The 25,730-nt window shown below is 44.9% G+C and overlaps 1 protein-coding gene and 1 pseudogene across 11 annotated transcripts in view; both read left to right on the forward strand.

Annotated features, from left to right (window-relative positions):
* Positions 1 to 25,730, forward strand: part of NUMA1 (nuclear mitotic apparatus protein 1) — an 80,729-nt gene that overhangs the window by 31,380 nt on the left and 23,619 nt on the right. For 4 of the 11 annotated variants that reach the window (XM_017948716.3, XM_009186841.3, XM_003910352.4 and 1 more), the window contains exons 3-4: positions 14,752 to 14,825; positions 22,673 to 22,758. In XM_017948716.3, coding sequence (XP_017804205.1) covers positions 14,784 to 14,825; positions 22,673 to 22,758 — 128 coding nt within the window. In that variant the 5' untranslated portion in view covers positions 14,752 to 14,783. Of the gene's footprint in view, positions 1 to 8,564; positions 8,880 to 9,057; positions 9,257 to 9,280; positions 9,745 to 9,799; positions 10,100 to 14,751; positions 14,826 to 22,672; positions 22,759 to 25,730 lie in introns of those variants that run through there. The other 7 variants (XM_009186840.4, XM_009186846.4, XM_021926233.2 and 4 more) reach the window with 5 other exon arrangements.
* On the forward strand, positions 2,455 to 2,554 carry LOC116269842 (annotated as a pseudogene).

Genomic DNA, 25,730 nt, shown 5'->3' on the forward strand with positions numbered 1-25,730 from the left:
TAGAACTCATATTCGTGTTTGTTCATTTCTATCAGTGATTAAAGGCATTCTGGTATGGAAAAAGGAAAAGTGGACCTGGACAGAAAGACAGGGGTCTCAGTGCTGTGTAGGACAGGGATGATAAAGTAGAGCAGTGGGGAGGAGAAGGGGTGAAGACCTAGGTATAGAAAGCTACTTTTCTTTAGGCTGTTTAGACAGATGTAGTTATAAATTGCATTTTGTGGCTTTTATTTATGAAAAGCTACCTTGTAGTTCCTCAAGTGTGGCTCCAGTCACCTTTCATTGTATGCCATGCTAAGTTGGTACTACCAGTTTCCAAGGACCTCCTTTCAACAGAGTATTAATGAAGCACCCATATGTGCCTTGCTTTGGGGATGGGTCCTAATAGGGTAACACACAATGTGCCTGTTTCTAGGAGATTTGCTATTTTTTGGAAAGAACACCCTAACTAGTGATGTTTTGACCAGATTCTGAGGAGATGAGTTCTACTACAAGATTTGTTGTTGAGAGTGGTATCCTGTGGAAAGAATCATGGGAATTTTTGGAAGTGGAAAGGTACTTTATTTATTTATTTATTTTAGAGACAGGGTCTCACTCTGTTGCCCAGGCTAGAGTGCAGTGGCATGATCATAGCCCACTGTAACCTCAAACTCCTAGGCTCAAGTGATCCTCCCACCTTAACCTCCCAAGTTGCCAGTACTACAGACATGCACCACCATGCCCAGCCGATTTTCATTTTTTGATATATATTTACTTATCTATGTATCTATAGATAGATAGATGGATAGGCAAATATATGTATATATACACGCACACACACACATATATATTTACACACACACAAATATATATATATATATATTTTTTTGAGACAGGGTCTCACTATGTTGCCCACACTGGTCTCAAATTCCTTGGCTCAAGTGATCCTCCCATCTTGGCCTCCAAAAATGCTGGGATTACAAGCATGAGCAACTGTGCCTGGCCCTGAAAAGGTACTTTAGAGCTGATCTGACCCTAGCTTGGGTCTCAGTAATTTGCCTCTGTGACTTGCATTAAGCCACATCGCTAGTAAGTGACCCATCCCCCCTCCAGGGGCTTTCAACACCAGATCTGGTGTGTTTTCTACCATCATGGAGGCTGTCTGCAGTAAGAGTATTCCCCCTCCGTTTCAGGTTCTTTCGCATTTCTTATAATTAATTCTGTGTTTGTGAGCAAACGTGCTAGATACGTTCATATGTTGCCTGTAGGGACAGAGCCGTTTTACTCCTCTGTGACAGTGAAACAGGGTGGAGAGGTTCTTAACTGTTTTGTAGAAAGGCCTTCTTGGAAGAGAAAAATTGAGTGGGCCTGTTGGATGTTATAATGAATCCTCTCTGGGTTTTGATTTGCCGTCTGCTTTTCTCCCCAGGAAGCCTCAGGCTTACCAACACTGCCTCATTAATCAGCCACTATCCTCTGGAGAGGGAGAATGAGGCCATGGTAAATAAGCTCAAGGTCAGGCTCCTGAAACAGCAGTCCTTCCCTTTAGCACCAGCGTTTCCTTACAGCCTCCCCCTCTCACCCTTGAGATATTGCCAACATCCCTTCTAGTAGAAGGCTTTTCTTGGTGTTTGCTGTTTTCAGAGGAGTTTTGGTTCTTTAATGTTTGTAAAGCTCTCGGATTCTCAGAAAAAAATTCTTTAGTGATTAGTTTTGAAAGTGGAGGTGTTTGATTATTTTTTAAGAAGTTGATTTTCGGCCTGGTGCGGTGCCTTACTCCTGTAATTCCAGCACTTTGGGAGGCCCAGGCAGGTGGATCACCTGAGGTTAGGAGTTCAAGCCCAGCATGGTGAAACCCCATCTCTACTAAAAATACAAAAAATTAGCCCAGCGTGTTGGCGGGCGCCTGTAATCCCAGCTATTTGGGAGGCTGAGGCAGAAGAATCACTTGAACCCGGGAGGTGGAGGTTGCAGTGAGCTGAGATCGTGCCATTGCACTCTAGCGCGGGGACAAGAGCAAAACTCTGTCTCAAGAAATAAAAAAAGTTGATTTTCATGAGGAAAAGCACACGGCTTCTTCGATTCGCTGAGAATGTGCTAGCTTTTATTCATTCACTCAATGATTGTCTGTTTAACAGCTGTAGAGAATAATATAGGCTAACTGGGTACAGTGGTTCATGCCTATTATCCCAACTACTCGGGAGGCTGAGGTACAAAAATCACATGAATCTGGGAGGCAGAGGTTGCGGTGAGCTGAGATCGCACCACTGCACCCCAACCTGGGTGACAGAGCGAGACTCTATCTCAAAAAAAAAAAAAAAAAAAAAAAAAAAAAAAAAAAAAAGGATAATATAGGGACAAGGTAGACAACTTACTATTTACATGACTAAATCATGTAAGTCACCTAATTCCTGAGCCTCAGAGCCTCAGATTTCCTCATTTTTAAAACTACCCAGTGCTTGCTTCGGCAGCATGTGTACTAAAAGTGGAACAAAATAAAATAGGAACCATACAGAGATGAGCATGGCCCCTGTGCAAGGATGACATGCAAATTTGTGAAGAGTTCCATATGTTTTTTTAAAATTCTATTTAAAAAATAAAGTAAAATAAAACTGCCCAATACAATGCCTTCTAGTCTTTTCTCTGTCACTTATGTCCTGGCATCATAAAGTCTATCATTGTCGTTGCTGTTACTGTTGTAATTCGTAGCTAATCCAGAGCGTGTCCCCTGCGGTCATCTTGTCTAATCCTCTGGACAATCTGTAACTTTTTTTTGAGACGGAGTCTTGCTCTGCCGCCCAGGCTGGAGTGCAGTGGTTCAATCTCGCTCACTGCAACCTCTCTGCCTCCTGGGTTCACGCATTTCCTGCCTCAGCCTCCTGAGTAACTGGGACTACAGGTGTCTGCCATCACGCCTATTTTTAGTAGAGACGGGTTTTCACCGTGTTAGCCAGGATGATCTCCATCTCCTGACCTCAAGTGATCCGTCCGCCTCAGCCTCCCAAAGTGCTGGGATTACAGGCGTGAGCCGCCGTGCCTGGCTGACAATCTGTAACTTTATAGACCTGCCTGGCAGAGTGGAGGGTTTGGGTAAGGCAATAACAACTCTAGAAGCTAGAACTCTAGAAGTTACAGGTCATGGAGGGCCTTGAGTGCCAGGCTGATTATTTGTGTTACAATCATCCCATGGGGATGATTGGGGACTTGAACTCTCCTAGTATTTATTTGTTTTTGTTTTTTGAGACATGTCTTGCTCTATTGCCCAGGCTAGAGTGCAGTGGCATGATCATAGCTCACTATAACCTCAAACTCCTGGACTCAAGCAATCCTCCCACCTCAGCCTCCTGAGTAGCTAGGACTACAGGCGCACACCAGCATGTCCGGCTAATTCTTTTATTTTTTGTAGAGATGGAGATCTCGCTATGTTACCCAGGCTGGTCTTGAACTCCTGAGGAATTTGAACTCCTGAGCTCAAATTATCCTCCCACCTTGGCCTCCCAAAGTTCTGGGATTACAGGCACGAGCCACCACACCCAGCTCCAGTCTTTTTTTGTTTAAACTTTCAAAAATGATAATATAAATCCTGGTGCAATGACATATGCCTGTAGTCCCAGCTACTCAGGAAACTGAGGCAGGAGCATCACCTGACCCTTTGAAATAACCTTTGTGCTCCTAACCAGTCACCACCCTCCTTCAACCTCTATCTGAACTCTACTGAAATTTATTTATTTTAATTTAAAATTATTTATTTTTCTTTTTTTGTGACGGAGTCCCACTCTGTCACCCAGACTGAAGTGCTGTGGCACAGTCTCAGCTCACTGCAACCTCCTCCTCCTGGATTCAAGTGATTCTTGCCTCAGCCTCCCAAGTAGCTGAGATTACAGGCTCCTGCCACCACACTCAGCTAATTTTTGTATTTTTAGTAGACATGGGATTTTGCCACGTTGGAAAGTCTGGTCTTGAACTCTTGAGCTCAAGCAATCTGCCCACTTCAACCTCCCAAAGTTCTGGGATTAAGGCGTGAGCCACTGTGCCCAGCCCTCCCTACCAAATTTAAAGTAATTTCTTTCCTTCCTTCCTTCCCTTCTCTTTTCCTTCCTTCGTTCCTTTCTCTCTCTGTCTCTCTCTTTCCCTCTCCCTCTCCCTCCCCTACCCCCAACGCCTTTCTTTTCTTCTCTTTTTCTTTCTTTTTTTGAGATGGAGTTTCACCCTTGTTGCCCAGGGTAGAGTGCAATGGCACGATCTTGGCTCACCACAACCTCCGCCTCCCGGGTTCAAGCGATTCTCCTGCCTCAGCCTCCCGAGTAGCTGGAATTACAGGCCTGCACCACCACACCCAGCTAATTTTGTAATTTTAGTAGAGATGGGGTTTCTCCATGTTGGTCGGGCTGGTCTCAAATTCCCAACCTCAGGTGATCTGCCTGCCTCAGCCTCCCAAAGTGCTGGGATTACAGGCGTAAGCCACCATGCCTGACCCTTCTTCTCTTTTTCTAGAAAGGTTTTACCACTCCTTTCCCACTCTTTTGGGGACAGTAAGAATCAGGCAGGAGCCATGTGGCTGCCTGCTGCCTGTCTAGGCTGTGAGAGGAGCTGTGGAAATTCTGCTGCTGCCACAGGCGGGAGGAAGAGGAGGGAAACGCTGGAGAAACTGGCCAGGCTCCTTGGGCTGCCCTGAAGAGCTGGCCCAGAAACTTGGCAGCTTTGCAGAGGGGTTCCAGGGGAAGGTTCAGCCTCTCAGAAGCTGCACAGCTGGAAGCTGTTGCCTTGAGTTTAGAGGAAGGGGCCAGGCTGGGGAGACTTTTTGAGACAGTGCCAGTTCTATCTGGGCTAGGAAACTTCAGGGCTGACCCATTGCCATATGTGGCCAGGACAGTTTTAGCAGGCCTCCCTCCTATTTTCGCCTTATACATTTTCTGGAGCATTGATAATGCCAGTCTTTAAGTTTGGCCAGGCCTGGGATGCCTCATGCCTGTAATCCTAGCACTTTGGGAGGCTGAAGCAGGCAGATCACTTGAGCCCAGGAGTTTGAGACCAGCCTGGGCAACATGATGAAACTTTGTCTCTACAAAAAAAATACAAAAATTATTCAGGCGTGGTGGCACGCACCTGTAGTCCCAACTACTATAGAGGCCGAGGTGGGAGGATTGTTTGAGCCCAGGAGGCTGAGGCTGCAGTGAGCCATGAATGTGCCACTTGCACTCAAGCCAGGGTGACAGAGTGAGACTCTGTCTCAAGAAAACAAAAAACAAAACCCCAAACAATTATGTTTGCCACTTTGTTTTTCTATAAAAGTTTTGGTATCTGCTTTGCTTTTGCTTTCACGGTGCTCCTTTGAATAAGAACTTCTCTTCCTGCTAATAGTGACTGCTAACTACAGACTACAAATCATACAGTGGGAATAGCCTACAGGGCCTGGAAGAAGCAGCAGGGTGATGGGGAGCCTACAGCAATGATCCTTGGTCTGACCCCCACCCCCATCTCATCCCAACCGCCCACCACAGTCATTCTCTGGTGGCCAGAAAGTTGAATTTGTAAACCTGACATCCAGATGTAGTTTGGAGAAGCAGATTTAAGGAGTGCTAGTGTGCTAGGTGTTATGGGGGATCACAGAGAGAGAGTGGTAGAACTGGTTATGCCCTTGAGGAATTTCCATTCTAGATGTGAAGACAAGACTTTCATGCATATACACATAAGTGCCAAGAGTAAGAGGTAGTTACATTTTTCTTACCACCAGTGTAATATAAGATTATTAAAAATAAATGCAAGGCCGGGCATGGTGGCTCACACCTGTAATCCAGCACTTTGGGAGCCTGAGGTGGGCAGATCACAAGGTCAGGAGTTCGAGACCAGCCTGGCCAACATGGTCAAACCCTGTCTCTACTGAAAATACAAAAGTCAGCTGGGCATGGGGGCAGGTGCCTATAAATCCCAGCTACTTGGTAGGCTGTGGCAGGAGAATTGTTTGAACCCAGGAGATGGAGGTTGCATTGAGCCAAGATCATGCCATTGTACTCCAGCCTGGGTGACAGGGCAAGACTCCATCTCAAAAAAAAAAAAAACAACATACAGCATAGAAAGTCCCCAAGTGAATGTTCCCTACAATCTAACTCCTCCCCCAAGGTAACCCCTGTTAACTGTTAAATATTTGAGGAGTTAGGAATATTAAATCAAATATATTAAATACTTGAGCTGGACCCTAAAGTAAAACCTAGAGAGGCAGATTGATGGGAAGAAGGCAGACAGACAGAGGATCCAGCCTCCTGCTCCAGGCAGAATACCCTCTCTGGCTTCCCAGACAATTGGTGAGCCAACTTCTGTTTGGACACCTTGGTGACAAGGGACCAAAATGCCAAACAGGAATTAGTCTGGAGGAAGCACCCATCCATGCCTTACATGCTAGCCAGTGTGTTGGACACCTTATAGGTGTTATTGAATTAATTTTCATTAATTTTCATCACTTTTTTATAACGGGTGTCTTTATTCTTATTTTACAAATAGAGGTACTAAAGCTCAGAAGTTTCTTGCCAACATCAAATAGTTAGCAGCATGTGGTAGAGACTTCTACCATTTACTTGCTGTGTGATCTTGGCAAATTATTTAGTCTCGTAGCTCAATTTCCTCCTCTCTAAGGTTGGGTGATAAAGGTACCTACTTCATAAGGGAGTTTTTAAGATTAATGAGTTCGTACATGTTAGGTCAGTAGAATAGTGTCAGGTACACAGTATGCACTCAGTAAGCATTAGCTACTATATGTCTTTCTGTCTATCTATCTGTCCATTTATGTATTTATTGAGACAGAGTCTTACTCTGGCACCCAGGCTGGAGTGCAGTGGCATGATCTCTGCTCATTCCGCGTTCAAGCAATTCTCCCATCTTAGCCTCCTGAGTAGCTGGGGCTCTGACACTAAAAAAGACACTAATTTGTTTGTAAATCATGACGTTTTACTGGTTGTCTTATGTGTAAAACATTTTAGCCTATATGTTATAAACTGTAGCCAATGATTGTGACCTCTATAGTATACCTCCTAGTAGAAAAAGACAAAGACAACTCTGGGCCAGGTGTGGTGGTTCATGCCTATAATCCCAGGGCTTTGGGAGAAGCATAGAATTTTTAGAGAAGAATTTATAATAATGCTGTGCCTAGGCAACATAGTGAGACCCTGTCTCTACAGAAAAAAAAAAAAAAATTAGCCAGGCATGGTGGCACACACCTGTACTCCCACTACTTGGGGCGCTGAGGCAGGTGGATCACTTGATCCCAGAAGTTTGAGGTTACAGTGAGCTATGATCTTGCCACTGCATTTCAGCCTGGGTGACAGAGTGAGACCCTGCCTCTTAAAAAAAAAAAAAAAAAAGAAAAAAAAGAACTCCACTTGGCTAATTTTTTGTTTTTGTGTTTTTGTGTGGTGGTTTGTATTTTTTGGTAGAAACAGGGTTTCGCCATGTTGCCCAGGCTGGCCTCTCAAAGTGCTGGGATTACAGGCATGAGCCACTGTGACCCACCAGCTACTACTTATTGTACTCTATTTTCACTCTTCTTCTGACATCCTGTCATCTCCTCAGTTTAATTCTTCATATCATCCCTCATACTTTTCTCCCCTGTACAGTTCCTCTCTCTGCCTCCTGTCCGTTCTTTACCCTGTCTCCACAATGTCTCTCACTGTAGCTTCCACCTGGGTTCAAGTGATCCTCCCACCTCAGCCTCCCGAGTAGCTGGAACTATAGGTGCGGGCCACCACACCCGGCTAATTTTTTATTCATGAAATTTTTTGTAGAGATGGGATCTCCCTATGTTGCCCGCGCTGGTCTCAAACTCTCGGACTCCAGTGATCCACCCAAAGTCTGGGATTACAGGTGTGAGCCGTCGTGCCATGCCCCCTTTCCATTCTTTCTTACCCTCTTGTGTGCCCTCATTACCTGTCTCCTGACTGCAGCCTCCTGACTCACCTCATTGCTGCTAGTCTCATTCAGGTATATATCATAATAAACTTGGGGCACCGTTTTTGTCATACCACAGCTCTGTGTTAATAACAAACAAATAAACTTACAAATATTTGATTCCTTGGTTTGAGGTTCAAGATCCTCCTAGCTCTCTGACCCCACCTCACTCTTCAAGCCTTTTCTCCTACTGCTTCCATTCCTCCCCACACTTCTTCTTCCTCCCCACACCTCTCTGTTTCCATCTGGGGAAATGCTACCTGTGTGTTTCAAGGTCCAAATTAAAATGGCACTTCATTTTCGTAATCCTTCCCTACTCTAAACTGGTTAGAATTTTTCTTTACAGCTTTTATGGAAAGTAGTACACCAGTTTGAAATTAATCTTCAAGTCACATTTCATATCTCCTGTGGAATTACAACCTACCTCAGTGCAGATGCTGGGGCTTAATTAATTCATCTTTGTATACTTCCTACAGTTTCCTATAGGAGTGCCTTACACATAGTAGGTGCTCAATAAATGTTTGTGGCATAAGATTAGGCGGTGTCTGTTGACCATCTGGTGGGCTTCCCTTTCAACCTTGGTGATGGTCGCTATGTAGTGGGGGGAAATGCTGTGGTTTTGTCTTCTAAGAGTCAGACATCTTTTGTTTTCAGCCATGTAGGAGAAGCAGAGCCTACAAGTCCCGGTGCCTGCGTCTGTTAAGGGCTGCAGCCAGTGCCTAGAGTACTCGGTCTCGTGCCTTGGCCCCTCAGCCCCTCCCCACAAATGCTCAGCGGAACAGGGGATTAGGTTCTGGCAGCACAGCTGGGATTTTGGCGGCCATTCCACAGCCGACAATAGCACGCAGCACAGGACAGCGCAGGCCTGTACTCCAGGGCCAGAATCTGCCTGGGCTTCTTGTTTGGGTGGCGGAGGGGGAGGAGCGGGCACAGCGCGGCATCCTGGCCTTGCCACGCAGAAGGTATGGGCTGGAGAGATTCCCTCGGGGAATGGACTTAGGGGGTGGCCGTGTCCCAGAGCAGGGCAGGCGGTGCCCATGGAAGGTGGCAGGGTGCTTTGTGTGTGAGCGGCGTGGTTGTGCTTAAAGACACAGCCTGCCCTGGGGCCGGTAGGAAGCTGCCCCCGATCAAAGGGCCTGCATGTTGCTTGTTCTTCAAAGCCTCTGTTCCCGGGTCTTCCTCCCTGCCCTGCGGTCCGCCAGGCAGGGGCTGATCTAATTATCAGGACAGCCCTTGTCCTACCCTTCCATTGCTGTCCAGAGAGATGGACAGATTATTACTGCTGCCTTAAACTCTGGGTGGAAAACAGAGCGAAGGGGGAGTGTCCGGTTGATCCCAGGTTTGTCAGGCAGGCCACTGTGAGATGTGTGTTGTGTGTTTATGCCACAGTTTGCCTTGACTCTTGCTGCTGTTGGAGTTCTGTAATTTTGCCTGCCTGCTTGTGCCTTCACCCGCAATCCGCCACCCCCATTCGTCCTGCTTTTCTTGTTCGTGGACCAAGCCTCCAGCCTTCCCCTTTGCAGCCCCTCCTCTCCAGTGCACCCCCTCCCTCTGGGCCCCACCCCCACTGAGAGTCCCCTGCTTGCTGTCGCTCCCAGATCAGGGAAGCTTGCTGTGCCTTTAAAGAAAGCAGACTCCTGGCTGTGACGCACTTCTGGCTGTCAGCCAGGAAGATCGCTCCTGCCAGGCAGACTGAGAAGAAAACCAACAACTTTTCTTTTGTGTGTGGGGTTACTTTCCACTGGCCCCCCCTTCCTCCTCTCCTTTCAAGATTTAAATGCTAATGGCGGATTAAAACCTGTAGATGCGTTTGGCTTTAGGAGTCTGGTAAGGCCCCCCTGCACCGAGACTTTTTCTTTCTCACTCTTTCTCTGGGTTTTTGTTCAAACATGGAAGAGGGAGTGGGGTGGATTCTCCCCCCTCACCTCCCTTTCCTGCGCCATCCTTAAAGGGGAGGGAGAGAAGAGGGAGAGCAAGTAAACATACTCAGAAACAGGCGCTGTGGAGTAGAGCTTGCCAACATCCGGGAGCTGGCGCCTTTCAGAGCAAAGGGTTGCTTTCTTTCCCCCCTTGCGTAGATGTCAGCATGTTTTTGTTCAGAGAAGGAAAGCGTGTGCGCCTGCCCGTTGAGCTGTAGAGGCAGCTCATGAGAGGGCTTCACCATTTCTGCATGAGGCCCTGGGTGTGTGAGGCCCTGGGTGTGTGCGCGGTGGTGGGCAGTAAAAAAAGGGTTCATTTTGTCAGCTAGTAGGGACCAGGGTGTGTGTATATAGTGGTGGGGGCCCAGGTGAGTGTGTGTGTGTAAGTGTGTATGTACGCGCCTCTGTACAATACATGGCTGCGAGCCTGGTTGCGGGTCTAGTTCCTGATTGCAGCTCTTTTGCCATCATCCTGATCTGGACCCTCCAGAGCGTGGGGAGAAGGGGCAGACATCAGTAAGCCACTTTTGAAGAAATCAGAGAATCTTGGTTTCCCCTGCAATCCCTCTGTTGTTCCTCTCCAGGGCCTTGGGGTTCTGTGCCAAACTCTAGGCTACAAAGATGGGGTGGTCTGTTACGAGGAGGAGGCCTGAGCCCAAGCTAGTCCCTTTAGAAGGACCAAACTGGTTTGCCCCTGACCTCAGGAAACTCTTTGGACTTGGACCAGACGGTCTACCCAGTACTCCCCAGGAATTGAAAAAGATTGTTTTTCTCTGTATGGCGTCTCCTGGAGCCACTGGTCCTTTTGCCTTTTATCTTCTCAGAGGCAGGGGATGTACTAGCGTATTTCCTATGCTGTTTTTATAGCTTGTTAGCCTAGGGCAAGGTGGCTTGGCCCCTCTGGGGTAACCTGCCAGGTGAAGTCTGAGTGTTTGCTTGCATGTGCCTCCTGACCTATCCGTCCCAGAGTTGGAGGAGGAGGAGGAGCCCCAAGATCAGGATTTTCACTCTTTGGATGTGAGTGTCTCTCAGATGGGTATCTTTCTAAGAAAGGGGTACAGAGCATGGAATTATTAGGCTACAGGCAGGCAGGGTCTCAGGGTAAGTGGTAGTAAATTTTGCAAGTGAGCACTGGCGCACAGATGGGGCAGCCATTTCCTTTGTGAGCTGTGAGGCTGTAGTCCTTTGGAACTATCAGGTGGAGAAGGGGGTGGGGTTCTGGGAAGGACCCTTTGAGGTGGGAGCTTGTGTGGGCTTTGGGCCCTGAAATTCTGGGAGTGGGAGTTAGCACTAAGAGAATGAGGGTTCAGCAGAAGCAAGGGCCCATGAGCTGACAGATACGTGTAGTTTAACAGCTCTCTGGGACCAAAGGTCACTTTGGTGTTATCTTGAGGTAGGGCTGGTGTTCCCTTGATGGGCAATAAGTGGCTAAGAGGCAGTCTCAAAGAAGCTGGCACCCAGGCCAGGGCCGGGGTAAGGAGAGCAGTACTGCTGCAGCTCAGACCCTCTGGCCTTTGGCCTATCACTTGTTCTGTACTTAAAACTGAAGCTTTTTCAGAACAGACTCCAGAGCTCAGCAACTTGACCCTCTGGTCCCGCTTCTTGCGTCTGAGCAGGTGGTTTATATTAGCTTCAGCCCTGGTAGGAAATAATGGCTAGACTTTAACTCTTTAAGGTCCAGAGAGGGTACAAGCAAAGTGGCTGCCTGTCTCTTTAGTGTCACTTTCCTTATCTTGATACTTATTTTCTGGAAACAGAGGAGTTACTATAAAGGTGGGAATTGGTCCCGATGCCGGGGAGCTGCCTTGTCTCAGTTTGGGAAATGTAAAAAGGATGCAGGGCCTTAAGTTTATAACGTAACTGCTTCTGTGTCCTTGGTTACTTCTTGAGACCAGGGAAAAGAGAGGGTGCCTTACCAGCTCAGTGAGGCCTCTGTTTTAGATTCTGGGGGAATTTCTTTCTCAGAGAATCAGGTAGATGGGAACTCCAAAGGTGCCCTCAGAGGGCCTGGCCTTTTGTTTCTTTGTTTATTGAGTGAGGGTTGCGGGGGTGCCTGATCCAGCTGGGGTGGATCTCAGCAGATCCTTCTGTGAAATGGTTCCAGGCTACCATTGCAAGGATCTGTTTTTCCATCAGCATCACCCAGTGTACTGGGTGGGGCCTGCCTCAGATTTCAGAGGGAGGGTGGGGAGGATGGTACTCTGACTGGGAGCCCTTGGGTTCCCAGCCAAAGTCTGCTTAAAGCTATAGTCCCAATGTAGAAGACTTAGCTGTGCTCCTGGCTTCAGTCATTCCTTACCCAGAGAAAAGGGAATGGCTGGGGCTCTCCTGAAGCCTCTCACCCTGATATTCTAGCTCTAAGAAAGTACCTCTTTACAGGCTTAGACCTGAAGAGCAGACAAGGTCCTTCAGGAGTTCCTAGTGGTGAATATTGGGTTCCTCGTATTTCTGTGCCTGGGGAACACAGAAAAGAATATTAGCCTTGACACTCATTTTCTTGAGCAGTGGAACTAGTTTTAGACAGGCTCTCCTGGGAGGACCTCAGGGTTGTATGTTTTGCCTCTGAGATGAAGAGGTTGGTTAAACCTCAGGACATTTTTAGTAGCACAGCTGTGAATCTTTCAAAGGCGGCAAGATCTGCCTACAGTTGCAAATAAAATTTCTGACTGAAGTGTTGGGCCTCATCAAAAAGACTGCAAGTCTATAAGCAGCAGTGAGGATGGGGAAGAGGTGATCTCAGCCTCATTCCTTGTGATTTAATAGCTCAGAGGCCTTTTTTTAAAGAAGCCCCAGTTGAGTGTCTGGCTGTTGCCGCCCCACCACAGAGCCAAGTGTGGTCCCTCAAGCTTTAGTTTTGTCAACCACAGAAAAGCCTTATTGCAGTGCAGTACTTGGGGCTATCTGCATCCATCCATGCCTGTCCTCAAGGGCTATACAATCTTGCCCATGGATAGAGCATACTTGATGATAATCATCCAAGACTGAGGAACATAAGCCCCTTAGCTTCTTTGCCCTCCTGAGAGCTCTCTTAACCATTTCATTTGCCCTTGCCAAAGCCCAGGTGAATTGGCTCATTTCCAAGACTGATGCTGGCATGACATGTGGAATCATGTTGGATTATGCAGGGTCAGGAAGCACTTAATTGTAATTAGCATTTAGTTATATTTAGCATTTAATTATTTTCTTCTATTAGTGCTTCATGTATGTTTAATTTTACTCCCTCCCCTGCTATAAGCCCCTCAAAGGCAAGGACCATGTCATTGTCTCATTTTCTGTGTAGCTTCTAGCACAGGATGATCACACATATATATATATGTGTATGTATGTGTGTGTGTGTGTGTGTGTGTGTATATATATATATATATTTTGTTGTTGTTGTTGTTTTGAGATGGAGTCTCGCTCTGTCACCCAGGCTGGAGTGCAGCGGCACAATCTCAGTTCACTGTAAGCTCCGCCTCCCGGGTTCACGCCATTCTCCTGCCTCAGCCTCCTGAGTAGCTGGGACTACAGGCGCCCGCCACCACGCCTGACTAATTTTTTTGTATTTTTAGTAGAGACGGGGTTTCACCGTTTTAGCCAGGATGGTCTCAATCTGCTGACCTTGTGATCCACCTGCCTTGGCCTCTCAAAGTGCTGGGATTACAGGCGTAAGCCACCACTCCCAGCGAGGATGATCATATTTAGGGACTAAGAAAATACCTTTCGGTTGGCTGATAAACAGAGTATACTTGGATAGGAAGGACCAAGAGATAATGGGGAATGAATTTTCAGATTTTTGTATCTCTTTCCCTTACTAGACAGTGAGCACCTTGTGGGCAAGAATGGTGTCTTTCTTGATCCCCAACTTGCATACAGTAGTCTGGTTCTGCAGAGCCCACACTCTGGAGATGCTAATGTGTGGGGAGACTTATAGGCGATGTGGCTCTTACCACTCTTGTTCCTCCTTCTAGAGTAGTTACAGACTGAGCACGTGTGGCAGGAGATGTGGGACAGGGCTCACTGTGCCCCTGGAGATTAGTGAAAATTGTAAGGGCTGCTAGGAGGTGTTGGTGAATATTTAGTTATCTGGCCTGTGGTCTCTTGGGTAGGTTGGCAGGCAGGTGGCAGAATCTCAATGGGAAAGGCAATTGGGGATGAGAACACCAGGACAGGTACCTAATTTTCATTAAATATTCCATGGGATCGCCTCCAGAATTGGACTTGACCTCATCCAGAGACCTACGTTTGGATATACTCAATCCCCCATTTGAACCATGTTTGTGAAACATTTCTGTGGAAGATATAAAAATCCAGAAACTAGAACAGTTTCCCCAAGGACTTGGGTATTGTTAGGTAGAATTTGGGTATCTGTAGAAAGAGCTGGAAATCAACATTTTTGCTTAAGAACAGTAATTATTTATTGACAACCTACCATGTGCCAAGCACCGTCCTATTTGCTTTATCTTTAAGCATCACAATAACCCAGAGAGGTGTATGTGGATCCCATTTTGCAGATAAAGAAAAAGACTAAAAGAGGTGATGTTGCTTGTCTAAGGTCCTGTGACCCTGGTCACATTAAATCAGCATCCAGACCCAGGTCTGCCTGAAAACCATGTTTGTTCCATATTTAAGGGCATCATGTCCCAAAGAGTAGGGTTGAAGACCAACTTTGAATGTTGTATTTTCTGTGGAACTGAAAAATTACATGGGGTAGACATTGAGTTAAATGCACAATTCTTTCCTGTCGTCTCTGATATAAGCTCTATAGTAATTTTCATGTGTACTCAGCTTTCTAAAAATTCCCATGGTGTCTTGGTGGATTCAGTGACGAGCGATTTCAGTGTTGAGAGTTGGCAAATGGAACCATTTCGCCTTTATTTCTTGATCATGGATATCTGATATGATTAACTGCTTTTCTTCCTCTCTTGGGTTCCAGGCACATTGGAGTGACTGTCTGGTATCACCAAGATGACGCTTCATGCCACCCGGGGGGCCGCACTCCTCTCTTGGGTAAGTAGTCTTCCTCTCTTTTGTTGGCTATACTTCTCCAGGAAGCTTGAGAGGGTTAGGAGAGGAGTTTTGTAGGAGCCAGGGCTATGTAAAGTCTTCTCATTTCTAGACTAAATAGTTTTCCTTTAGACCGCATGGAAATGCATTTTCATCTGCTCTGTGTATATTTTTCTGAATAAAAGGTTAAATGTGGGCTGGGCATGGTAGTTTATGCCTGTAATCCCAGCACTTTGGGAGTCCAAGGCAGGTGGATCACCTGAGGTCAGGAGTTCGAGACCAGCCTGGCCAAGCTGGTGAAAGCCCCCGTCTCTACTAAAAATACAAAAATTAACTGGGTGTGGTGGCGGGCACCTGTATTCCCAGCTACTCGGGAGGCTGAGGCAGGAGAATCACTTGAACCCGTGAGGCGGAGGTTGCAGTGAGCCAAGATCACACCATTGTACTCCAGCCTGGGCAACAGAGTGAGACTCTGTCTGAAAAATTAAAAAAAAAAAAAAAAGGGTAAACGCTGACCTTAGTGACCAACATATGCAGGGACTTTGGTCTTCAAAGGTCTTTAATCTTAGGACAAGGTTCTTGTCACTCTCTTCCCCCCTTTCTGTCTGTTGCCATTGTCCATCAGCAAGTGTTGCCTTGCTGATTACTCCATCAAAATTCTTTTGCTAGATCATTCATATATTTTCTGCCACAGACAATGGCAAATGAAAAAATAATAGAATGCATTGGATATTTAAAGCTAGAGAGGCTGGATGTGGTGGCTCACACCTGTAATCCCAGCACTTTGGGAGGCTGAGGCAGGAGGATCACTTGAGCCCTAGAGTTCAAGACCAGCCTGGGCAACATGGCAAAACCCTATCTCTACAGAAAATTAAAAAATCAGCTGGGCATGGTGTCGTGCACCTGTAGTCTCAGCTACTTGGGAGGCTAAGGTGGGAGGATCCCTTGAGCCATGAAGGTTGAGGCTGCACTGAGTCATGATTGCACCACTGCACTCCAGCCTGGACGACAGAGTGAGACCGTTTCAAAAATATATATAAAAATAAAAAATAAATAAAGCTAAAGAAACAGAGGAGACCATGGGGCGTGGTGATAAATATGGGCCTCAGAGTCAGATGCCCAGCATGGAATCACAGCGTTGGTCCCTCTGACCCAGAGCAAGTTGGCCTCTCAGTATCTTTTTTTTTTTTTTTTTTTTGAGATGGAGTCTTGCTCTGTCGCCAGGCTGGGGTGCAGTGGCGTAATCTCGGCTCACTGCAACCTCTGCCTCCTGGGTTTAAGCAGTTCTCCTGCCTCAGCCTCCCGACTCGCTGGGACTACAGGCGCACACCATCACGTCCAGCTAATTTTTTTGTATTTTTAGTAGAGACGGGTTTCACCATGTTGGGTAGGATGGTCTTGATCTCCTGACTTCGTGGTCTGCCCTCCTTGGCCTCCCAGAGTGCTGAGATTACAGGTGTGAGCCACCGTGCCTGGCCAGTATCTTTTTTTTAATGGGGATGATTTTAAATTAAAATACCTCATAGAGTTCTACTTTTTCTTGGCACCGTGAAAAAAATAAAATACCTCATGGGGTTATTACAAGGATAATGAGATACATTTAGTGTGCACAAGTACCCACACACTTGCAGTCATTTAGCATAATATCTCAATAAATCATAGTTCTTCGTATTTAAAATATTTCCTGGGCATGCTTGTTGAAGTAGGATATTTTAGTATTCACCCTGAGTACTGATTAATCAGGGCCAATTGGAGAGCCAACCATTTTTCTTTTTTTAAAAAACAGACATAGAGTCTCATTCTGTTGCCTAGATGGAGTACAGTGATGTAATCATAGTTCACTGTAACCTCAAACTTCGGGGCTCAAGCAGTCCTTCCACCTCAGCCTCCCAAGTAGCTAGGACCACAGGGGTACATGCCATGCTAATTTTTAAAAACTTTTTGTAGAGATGGGGTCTTTCTAAGTTGCCCAGGCTGGTCTCAAACTTCTGACCTCAAGCAAACTTCCCACCCTGGTCTCCCAAAGTGTTGGGATGGCAGACGTAAGCCACTGCACCTGGCTGCCAACTTTTTTTTAAATTAGAGAATATTTAAAAGGAAATGAATTTTTAATTTCCAGTTAGGGTTGAGTTAATAAGACAGGTTGTTTTAGTCATGATCAAATCTTGAGTGAGGAAATACATGTTTAATGAACAAAATATTCATTCTTAGTCTTCAGTTTCTGAAATGGATGTAATTTTCTTTTGTGTAGCTTAAAATGGGTATTTTTATATTTATATATTTTATAATTATATTGCATGCCGTTTTATTCTCTATTAGGAACATTGTCTCTTCCTTCTCCTACTCTCCTCGCATTTCCCCCCAAAAAGGCTGGTTGGGTTTTAGGGGAACCTGAGCAACATCTCTAATTCAATGCAAGTAACTGAATGTTGGGGGCTTCTTTAGCCACATCATTTTATGTTGATTGGTTTATTTATTTAGGTTCTAGGCTTGTTTTTACAGTGACTACTACTGTTACAGAGAATAAACACAAGACTAATTTTATTTATTTATTTATTTATTTAGAGACAGTGTTGCTCTGTCACCCAGGCTTGAATGCAGTGGTGTGATCACGGCTAACTGCAGCCTCCACCTCCTGGGCTCAAGCAGTCCTCCCACCTCAGCCTCTCTAGTAGCTGGGACCACAGTCATGCACCACCATGCCCGGCTAATTTTTTGTATTTTTGGTAAAGACTTGGTTTTGCCATTTTTTCCCAGGCTGGTCTTGATTTCCTGAGCTCAAGCGATCCACCCGCCTTGACCTCCCAAAGTGTTAGGCATGAGCCGCTGCCCCTGGCGTAAGACTAGTTTTATTTATAGCAGCTACTTATATCCTTTTCTCAAAAGTCACAGTAAATATGCATGAGGCCAGCTCACACCTGTAATCCCAGCACTTTGGGAGGCTGAGGTGGAGGATCACTTGAGCTCAGAAGTTTGCAACCACCCTGGGCAACATGGCGAAACCCTGTCTCTTCAAAAAATACAAAAATTAGCTGGGCGTGGTGGTGTGCTCCTGTGCTTCTAGCTACTCAGGAGGCTGAGGTGGGAGGATCACCTGAGGCTGTGGAGGTTGAAGCTGCAGTGAGCTGTGATCGTGCCACTACACTCCAACCTGGACAATAGAGTGAGAGCCTGTCTAAAAAGAAAAACAAAGAACATGCATGAAATTGTTAAAGTATTGTTATATGTGCCGGGTTCAGTAGTGCACACCTGTAGTCCCAGCTACTTGGGAAGCTGAGATGGGAGAATTGCTTGAGCCCAGGAGTTTGAGGTTGCAGTTAGCCATGATTGCATCTGTAAATAGCTGCTGCACTCCAACCTATAACATAGCAAGAGCCTGTCTCTTAAAAATATATATGAATATAGTTATAGAGAATTTTTTCAATTTAAACAAAAGTTGTGGAGCTAAAGCAAATTTTATGAAACTGTAGTAGCATGAAATAATGCATCTGTTATGTTAGTGAGAAGAGTGGCATAGAACATACACATACACACACATGGTAATTCCAACTACAGTTTAAAAAAAATTACTGGCCAGGCGCGGTGGCTCAAGCCTGTAATCCCAGCACTTTGGGAGGCCGAGACGGGTGGATCACGAGGTCAGGAGATCGAGACCATCCTGGCTAACACAGTGAAACCCCATCTCTACTAAAAAAATACAAAAAACTAGCCGGGCAAGGTGGCGGGTGCTTGTAGTCCCAGCTACTCGGGAGGCTGAGGCAGGAGAATAGCGTAAACCCAGGAGGCGGAGCTTGCAGTGAGCTGAGATCTGGCCACTGCACTCCAGCCTGGGTGACAGAGCGACACTCTGTCTCAAAAAAATAAATAAATAAATAAATAAAATTACCTAGGAAAAAACAAAATAAATACGTCAAAATGGAAAAAAAGTACCTGTATTAAAATACTAGAATTATTGGGAGTTCTGTTTTTTGTCTTCTTAATTTTCAGTAATTTATAACATAAAAATAAATTAGTGGTTTATTTTATTAATACTTAAATTATAGCTTGAAACTATTCTGTAAACAGCAGTTAATAATGAATAAACTGTTACAGGATATTTTAAGATTTGACAACCTTAAGCAACCCTGCAATCCTAAAGCGCAACTCTTAAGTTACATGGTGAGCCTGGTCCTCACTCTCATGTTTTATGTCCTGACTAGAGATGAAGGAACTTCTCTACTTCCTTAACTTTTAAATGATTTCTCACTTGAGAGCAAAATAATTCACAGGAAGAAAAGTCTTTTTATATCCATGAAAGGAACTGTGGCTGGATTATTACCCAATTGGTATATGTGATGAATCCAGATTCCTTAGGAGACTTTACATCAGCTAATTGGTATGATTTTTTAGTCTTGTTAGTGAACAAGCATCCATAGCCCTTGAATGTTTTACCTAGATTGCAGGTATTGATAGGAGATGGTTTTGCCTTGGCAGTCTCTCCATTTTCTGCAGGTAAAATGGAATCTTGGCCTGAAGTTTTCAGAATCTTCTTGGAAAACTTACAATGACCTGTCCTGACCAATTAGATTGAGCTTTTTTCAAAAGACAGCATAAATATTTTGTAAATATATTAGCAAACTCTTTAAGATGTCAATAAGTCACATTTTATTTCACATTAAAAAACTTTTAATCTGTTTTAATTTGGATTCATCTAAAAGATTCCCCTTTTTGAGATAGGGTCTTGCTCTGTGACCCAGGCTGGAATGCAGTTGCATTCATGGCAGCCTGGAACTCCTGCCCTCAATCCTCTGCCTCCCACCTTAGCCTCCTGAGCAGCTAGGACCATAGACATCACAGACATGCACCACCATGCTGGGCTGTTTTTTGTTGTTGTTGTTTTTTGTTGTTGTTGTTTTAATTTTTTGGTGACAGGGTCTTGCTGTGTGGCCTAGGCTGATCTCAAACTTCTGGCCTCAATCGATCCTCCCTCCTCATCGTCCCAAAGCACTGGGATTACAGGCATGAGCCACCACACCTGGCCTAAAAGTTCTATCTATTTATTTATTTATTTATTTTTATTTTTTATTTTTTTTTGAGACAGGGTCTCAATCACTCTAGTTGCCCAGGCTAGAGTGCAGTGGTGTGATAATAGCTCACTGTAGCCTTGACCTCCTGGGCTCAAGCGATCTTCCCACATCAGCCTCCCAAGTAGCAGGGACTACAGTAGCATACAGGCGCAAGCCACCTCACCCAGCTAATAATTTTTTTTAAATTATTATTTTGTAGAGACAGGGTCTCCTTATGTTGCCCAGGCTGGTCTTGAACTCCTGGCCTCAAGCAGTCCTTCTGCCTCAGCCTCCCCAAGTGCTGGGATTACAAGCATGGGCCACTGCACCTGACCTTAAAGTTGTTTCTAAATGTGAAAGTATTTAACTGAAATAAATACTATCATGTCTGTAGAGGAATCATTGATTTTTTAAAATCCTCTTAATTCTATAGTGCATGCAGCTAACTTAACTGTTAAGAAATACAAATGTTATATCTACTTCATTATTTTAATTTTATTAGCCATAATAGTGCCTTATGTTTATTACTCTTTCTTTATTTCTTTTTTTTTTTTTTTTTTTTTTGAGATGTCTCACTCTGTTTCCCAGGCCACAGTGCAGGGACACTATCATAGCTCATTGTAACTTCTCCAGCTCCTGGGCTCAAATGATCCACCCACCTCAGCCTCTTATGTAGCTAGGACTTATAGGCACCATGCCCAGCTTGCTTGCTTGCTTGCTTATTTATTTATTTGGTAGAGACAAGGTACTGTTATGTTGCCCAAGGTGATCCTAAACTCCCAGCCTCAAGCAGTCCCCCTACCTCAGCCTCCCAAAGTGCTGGGATTACAGGTGTGAGCCACTGCGCCTGTCCTACTTTTTTTTTTTTAAATGTGTTCTTGCATCCATAATCCATTTGAGCTCACACTGGTCCTTTGAAGTAGATAAGGTAGGGGTTCCATCCATTTGGCACGAGAGAAAACTAGTGCAGAGAGAAATAAAGTTTATAACAAAGGTTGCTGGCAAGTTTCTGGAGGAGCTGGGCCCAAAATGTATATGTACTGGCTCCCAGCCCAAATATAGAGAATACATTTATAAGCAATAGAATCTAGTTGTCTGCACATAACCACTATGCTGAAGTTCTTTAAAATACCTTGTTTCTTAAAGCAGGCTCAGTCTCTCTCCCCTCTTAGTGCTGAATATGTGAATAATTAACTTAGCAAACCATTTCTTCTTATAGTAATAAAAAAGTAAACTTCAGCCCAGATTACTTCTGAACTTTACTGCCTATGGAATTCATGAGGTTTTCCTGTAGAAGTCGACGTGTATACTTATTGAATAACCTGTGTACCTGATGCATGTGACCCCTGGTGAATTTTCTAGTGGTAAAAACTGATTTAGATGTATGCCTATCTGAAGCCAAAGAATGGGAACAGGCAACTAAATCAGAATAAGAAGTTTTTCTTTGAGATTCCCAGCCCAGCTCGTCATCTTCTTTCATTCCCACCCCGTTTTTTTTCCTTTCCTTTTCTTTCTTTTTTCCTTTGGAGACAGGGTCTTGCTCTGTCACCCAGGCTAGAGTACAGTGATGCAATCTCAGCTCACTGCAGCCTCGACCTCCCTGGGCTAAGGTGATCCTCCCACCTCAGCCTTTTAAGTAGCTGGGACTGCAGGTGTGTGCCACCACACCTGGCTAATTTTTGTATTTTTTGTAGGACAGGGTTTCACCATGTTGCCCAGGCCCGTCTTGAACTCCTGAGCTCAAGTGATCTTCCTGCCTCAGCCTCCCAAAGTGCTAGGATTGCAGGTGTGAGCCACCACGCCTGGATCCCTCCACCCACTTTTTAAAAAATCATCTTTTTTTTTTTTTTTTTTTTTTTTTTGAGACGGAGTCTTGCTCTGTCGCCCAGGCTGGAGTGCAGTGGCTGGATCTCAGCTCACTGCAAGCCCGGGCCCTGGTTCATGCCATTCTCCTGCCTTCAGCCTCCCGAGTAGCTGGGACTACAGGCACCCCGGGCCACCGCCTCGCTGTTTTTGTGTTTTAGTAGAGACGGGTTTCACCTGTGTTCACTCAGGATGCACCTCATCTCCTGACCTTGTGATCCAATCTGCCTTGGCCTCCCAAAGTGCTGGGATTGTGGCTTGAGCCACTGCCACCGCTAAAAAAATCATCTTGTTCCCCTATTGTTTTTCCCTTCTCCCCTCAGCCAGAGTTTTATGTGTGGAAAGAATAAAAATGCGTTAATAAGATTTTATATCTTTGTGGGAGTGTATAGCATATATGTAATATTTATGTTTTGAATAGATATTTGAAAACTCAAGAGCTACAAAGGGCTATAATATAAAAATCCAAGAGATATAGAAACTTATAATGTAAACATTCAAGAAATACAAAGGGCTATAGTACATTCAAGAGCTACAGAGAGTTATAATGTTAAGAGCCTTTCTTTTCCCACCTCAGACTCCCTGCTGTCAAATTCCTCTCTTTAGAAGCAATGTTAGTACCAATTTATTGGTGTATCCTTCCAAAAGCATTTTATGCCTAAAAGTATACTCCCAGTGCTGGAACATCTTAGGAGAGTTTAAGCTTTTATTTAGTTGAAGCCAAAGGAAGGACTCTCTGATGGTTGCATTTCAGGTGGCTGTAACTGGATGAGTGAGTGCAGCAGCACTCCTTCCTGAAATTAAAAACCTGAGAATCATCAGTTCTTTTATTCCTATAGCCTAGAACTGTAAGCACTCACATTGAGCCTCTGGGAAAAGGAGCAAACCACATTGCTTCTGGCATTTGTAACGTCTCACTAGGCTGTTCCCCTTGATTCACAGGTGAACAGTCTACATGTGGCTGACCCTGTGGAGGCTGTGCTGCAGCTCCAGGACTGCAGCATCTTCATCAAGATCATTGACAGACTGTGAGTACACACTATACATCTCTCTAGCCTCTAAGGCAAAGCTGATTGCTGGGGTGGGGGCTGTATTTGTTCTCTTTACTTGGTGATGGCTATGACCAGAAATCAGGGGCAGGATTGGGACATCATAAGCCAGGGTGGGGCCTAAAGGCAAGAATACATTGACTTCATCTTCCAGTCGCTGTGCCACTCCATGGGAGAGGTTTCACGCTTGTCCCATCCTGAGGCTTCTGCACTCTTGCACAGGAGAGCCTCCAAGGCTCCATGCTCTCACATTCTTACAAGTGCTCACTCTTGGGCTCCCCATTCTCTTGTCCCACCAGAAGCCTTCTACAACCCTCTTTTCTTGACTCATCCCTACCCTATGCCACAAGCCCTCTTTGCAACCTTCTAAGGGAAGAAAGGGAAAGCTCTCACATCTGAAGGAAAGAAGAAACACCTAGAAATCTCATCTGTAACTTGTTAGCACTTCTAAGCCATTATAAAATAAATACACTTCTGGGGTTTTTACTGCCTCAATTAACTTGTTTTCTGAGGTCCAAGAGCATTTAAAAAGCTTGTTGTTACCATGCAGCAAGGATTGTAGTTTGGCCTTTTGGTCTGTGTCTTTAGCACATTTCCTTTGAACATCACAGTTATCTGGGAAATGAATAGAGTGGGGCTTCCTTCCAGTATCCTACCTTTTTGGGACCGAGCATAGATCAGTCGTTGTCTTTTTTTTTTTTTTTTTAAGAAAGCACATTAGATTGTTTACCCCAGGCCAAGGATAAACTGAAGTGTTGAAGGTGTTTATGTGCCATACGTGGCAGTTAGGAACTGGTATTAGGGACTCACATCTCTGTGAAGCAAGCACTTTACCCATTCATAGGTAACAGCTCATTGATAGGGAAAGAAGGTAGAGTTAAGCTAAACAAAGGCCAGAACTGTGTCTGATTCATCTTGGGGTCTTCCCTACACTACATTGATTAGGTTTTAGTTAATGTTTGTTGAGTAAAGAGATGAGTTGGTATTCTCCATCAGCAAGGTCTAGTGGGGCTGACTAGCCCAGGACAGATGGGTCTGCTAAAGTGGTTTTTTATTTGAAATGTGTGTTGGTCGTGGGTTGTCTTATAGGATTTTTTAAAATTCCATATACTCTAACCAGGACCTGCCTTAGTACCTCTAAAAGAAGTCACTGTTCTTATTTGGGTCCAGACACTACCATTTTCTCTTCCAGTTACCCAGGCAGGACATTTCAACATCATCTTGACTTCTCTCTCTCCTTGGCGCTGATCTCTAATTGGTCATCGTCCTCTCTGCTCACAACCAATGTCCCTCCCTCTGCCTCATTCTAGTTCTTCTAGCCTAGTTCTTCTCTAATCTGCCCTTATTGTAGTTCATTCCTATACATGAGTTCTCAATAATCTTTCTCAAATCTTGTTTTCTTTGTGACACTTCAGTGACTCTTCATCAAACCTCAGTGAGTATTCATTTTTAATAGGTAGAAATCTAAAATTTTCAGCCTGGTGTTTAAGATCTTTCATCAGGGGGTCATTTCCTCTCACCAGTTTTGTGTCCTGCTTTTTTTTCTCCCCACTCAACACGACCTCATTTTTTTTTTAATCTTATAGAAATTCTTAAATCCTGGATTCTGTTAATTGCATTATTATGGTGCGGCTTAACTTGTTCCACTGTTCCCCTTGCTGCCTATGTACTGAAAATTAGATCTAAGCTTGATTCACTTTTTTTTTTTTTTTCGCAAAGACACTTCATAGTTGGGGTTGTGTACCACCTGTAAGTCAGCATTTTGGAACTTCTATTGAAAATAATTATTTTGCAAACCCTAAGGAAGTGATAGATCCAGGCACCTACCATTAATGGCTGGTAAAACCATTAGGCTGGCAATACCTAACTCTGTGTTTAATTTTAACCTCACTAAAAGTGAAGCAGCCAGGTATAATATGCCTTGTATTGTAACACAAAATATGGGGCAGCATGCTTTTATGACCTCAGAATAGATCAAGGAACTTTTGCTTTTGAAGAGAGAAATTTCCTTGGCCTGGTGACAAGAGCAGTAGATGTGCCCAAGAGTAAGGATGTGTGTTGTCCTTGGGTTAGCCACTGTAGGTTTATAACCTGGTAGGAAATTTTCATAGGAAGCATCAAAAAATCAAGATGCTCATTTTCAAGTTGTCTTCTAGGGTGTTGCCTGAACCTAGGCTGCAGTAGAAGGGGGAGTTGGAGGTAGGCGATATTAAAATCCCAGGTTAACGCTCATCTCCATCTCAGATCCAGCACATTGCAGACCAGCTTCCTTTTGGGAAATGGAGGTTCTTGGTTAATATGTTCTGGCTCTTACATTTCTGGTACTGCTACTAGTGCCAACCTAAATCAGCAGCCTAGTTCTCAGCAGAAGGCAGCAGAGGATGGCAAGGTTGGAGGGTAGATAGAAGCTGTGAGAGTTGGATGACTCCTGTCTGCACACTGGACAAGGGGCGCCCTGAGAAAAATAATTCTTTAAAAAAAAAAAAGAAGCTGTGGGACTTGAGGAGGGTTTAATTGCTTGGCCACTTGGCCTTCTCTATGGGAAAATTAACTGGGATCAACCCCTCTGACAAGTTTCCCTTTCTGTTCTTCTGTGCGTGAATAGCCTAAAGCAAAAAAGGCTGTCCCATCTCTTTGATAGCTGTGAGGCTTGAACAACAAAGTATAGTGGAGGCATTTTGCCAGAAAACTTACAGTTCTGATGTTTATCTTGCTGACATTTATTTCTGCTCTTCTCAGTAAAAAGCATCCCTCAGTTGTCAGTCAGCCCATATGTATTGAGCACCTACTTTATTCCTCGCTTTCAGCTAGTGCAGTTGGAGTGGGCAGTTGTAAATGGTGCAGTTGCATTCATGAGTGCTGCAGGAAGACCTGGAGGACAGCGGAGGCATGACTGGCAGGAGTTGTGGATGGCTTCCTGACAGAGATGAGACTTCAGCACTGTCTTAAAG

This window comes from Papio anubis, chromosome 12 (assembly GCF_008728515.1).
Source record: "Papio anubis isolate 15944 chromosome 12, Panubis1.0, whole genome shotgun sequence".
Classification (NCBI taxonomy): domain Eukaryota; kingdom Metazoa; phylum Chordata; class Mammalia; order Primates; family Cercopithecidae; genus Papio; species Papio anubis.